Source organism: Lipotes vexillifer, unplaced genomic scaffold (genome assembly GCF_000442215.2).
Source record: "Lipotes vexillifer unplaced genomic scaffold, Lipotes_vexillifer_v1.1 scaffold892, whole genome shotgun sequence".
Taxonomy (NCBI): domain Eukaryota; kingdom Metazoa; phylum Chordata; class Mammalia; order Artiodactyla; family Lipotidae; genus Lipotes; species Lipotes vexillifer.
Window position 1 is genome coordinate 794,179 of NW_006786445.1, and position 918 is coordinate 795,096.

Genomic DNA, 918 nt, shown 5'->3' on the forward strand with positions numbered 1-918 from the left:
GCCCAAACTCAATGTGAACTCAGGCTTGGGAATCCCAAGGGTGCAAAGCTGGCCAGAAAAACCTGGGGAAGTGCTATCACGGAAACCAAGCTCCTTTTTTCCCCCTCTTATGGCCTTTGCCCTGTGGGGATGTGACCTCTGCTCAGGTGAATCCTGGGAGCTGCAGATGCATCCTTCCCCTGACCCATCTTTTGATCCTTACCTTGACCAGCTTCCTTGAGGAATGTAGCCCATCTCTGGCTGCTGACGCCCAGGATCAGGAAGCAGAAAATGATGCCCGTGGAAAGCTTCATCCTGCTGCAGGGAGATGAGCAGACACAAACAAGGATGACAGGTCTGGGTTTTTGTTCTTGTTTTTGTTTTGTAATGTGGATACACCCTTGCATTCCAAAAATAAATTCCACTGAATTTTATCTCAATATATAGTCGATAGATAGATAGCATTACAGAGGATCCAGTTCTCATTTCCGTGTGTCTCATTGGAATCCCAATGATTTCCTGTGTGAGGGATTGCAACGGGCTTTTAATATAAACCATTTCCAGTCCAGTCATCCCCTATCAGCCCTGAAACCCAACTGCACAGCAAGTTTCCCAAAGGCATTAGGAGTTTGGGCACTATACCTCTCTGTAATATGAGATGAGGTAAACAATGCACAAGCATTTACAAATGCTTGCTCTACCTATCACTGACTGCCTGTTCTACCTATCACTGACTTCACACAGAAGAAGCATATGGAACCCCTACCCCCCAAAGTATTCACAGCTGGTGAATTCTGATTGTCAGAATAGTAGATTCAGGAAGGAAGCAGAGGGCTGGGCTGCAGCACAAGAATGCTGGTGAAGAGAGAGACTCTCCAAAAAGGAAAAGTTTGGAAAGTTCTAGCACCTCACCTTTGGCTGTGCCTTCCTGCTTAGGCT

General features: G+C 46.5%; 1 protein-coding gene across 2 annotated transcripts in view; it reads right to left on the reverse strand.

The window, feature by feature from the left end:
• The window catches only part of LOC103084053 (serum amyloid A-2 protein-like), a 3,136-nt gene extending 2,839 nt beyond the window's left edge, over positions 1-297 (reverse strand). Inside the window, exon 1 of one of the 2 annotated variants that reach the window (XM_007458790.1) lies at positions 203-297. In XM_007458790.1, the coding sequence (XP_007458852.1) occupies positions 203-293 (91 nt within the window). In that variant the 5' untranslated portion in view covers positions 294-297. The remainder of the gene's footprint in view (positions 1-202) is intronic. The other variant, XM_007458791.1, reaches the window with a different exon arrangement.
• Positions 298-918: the final 621 nt, after the last annotated feature.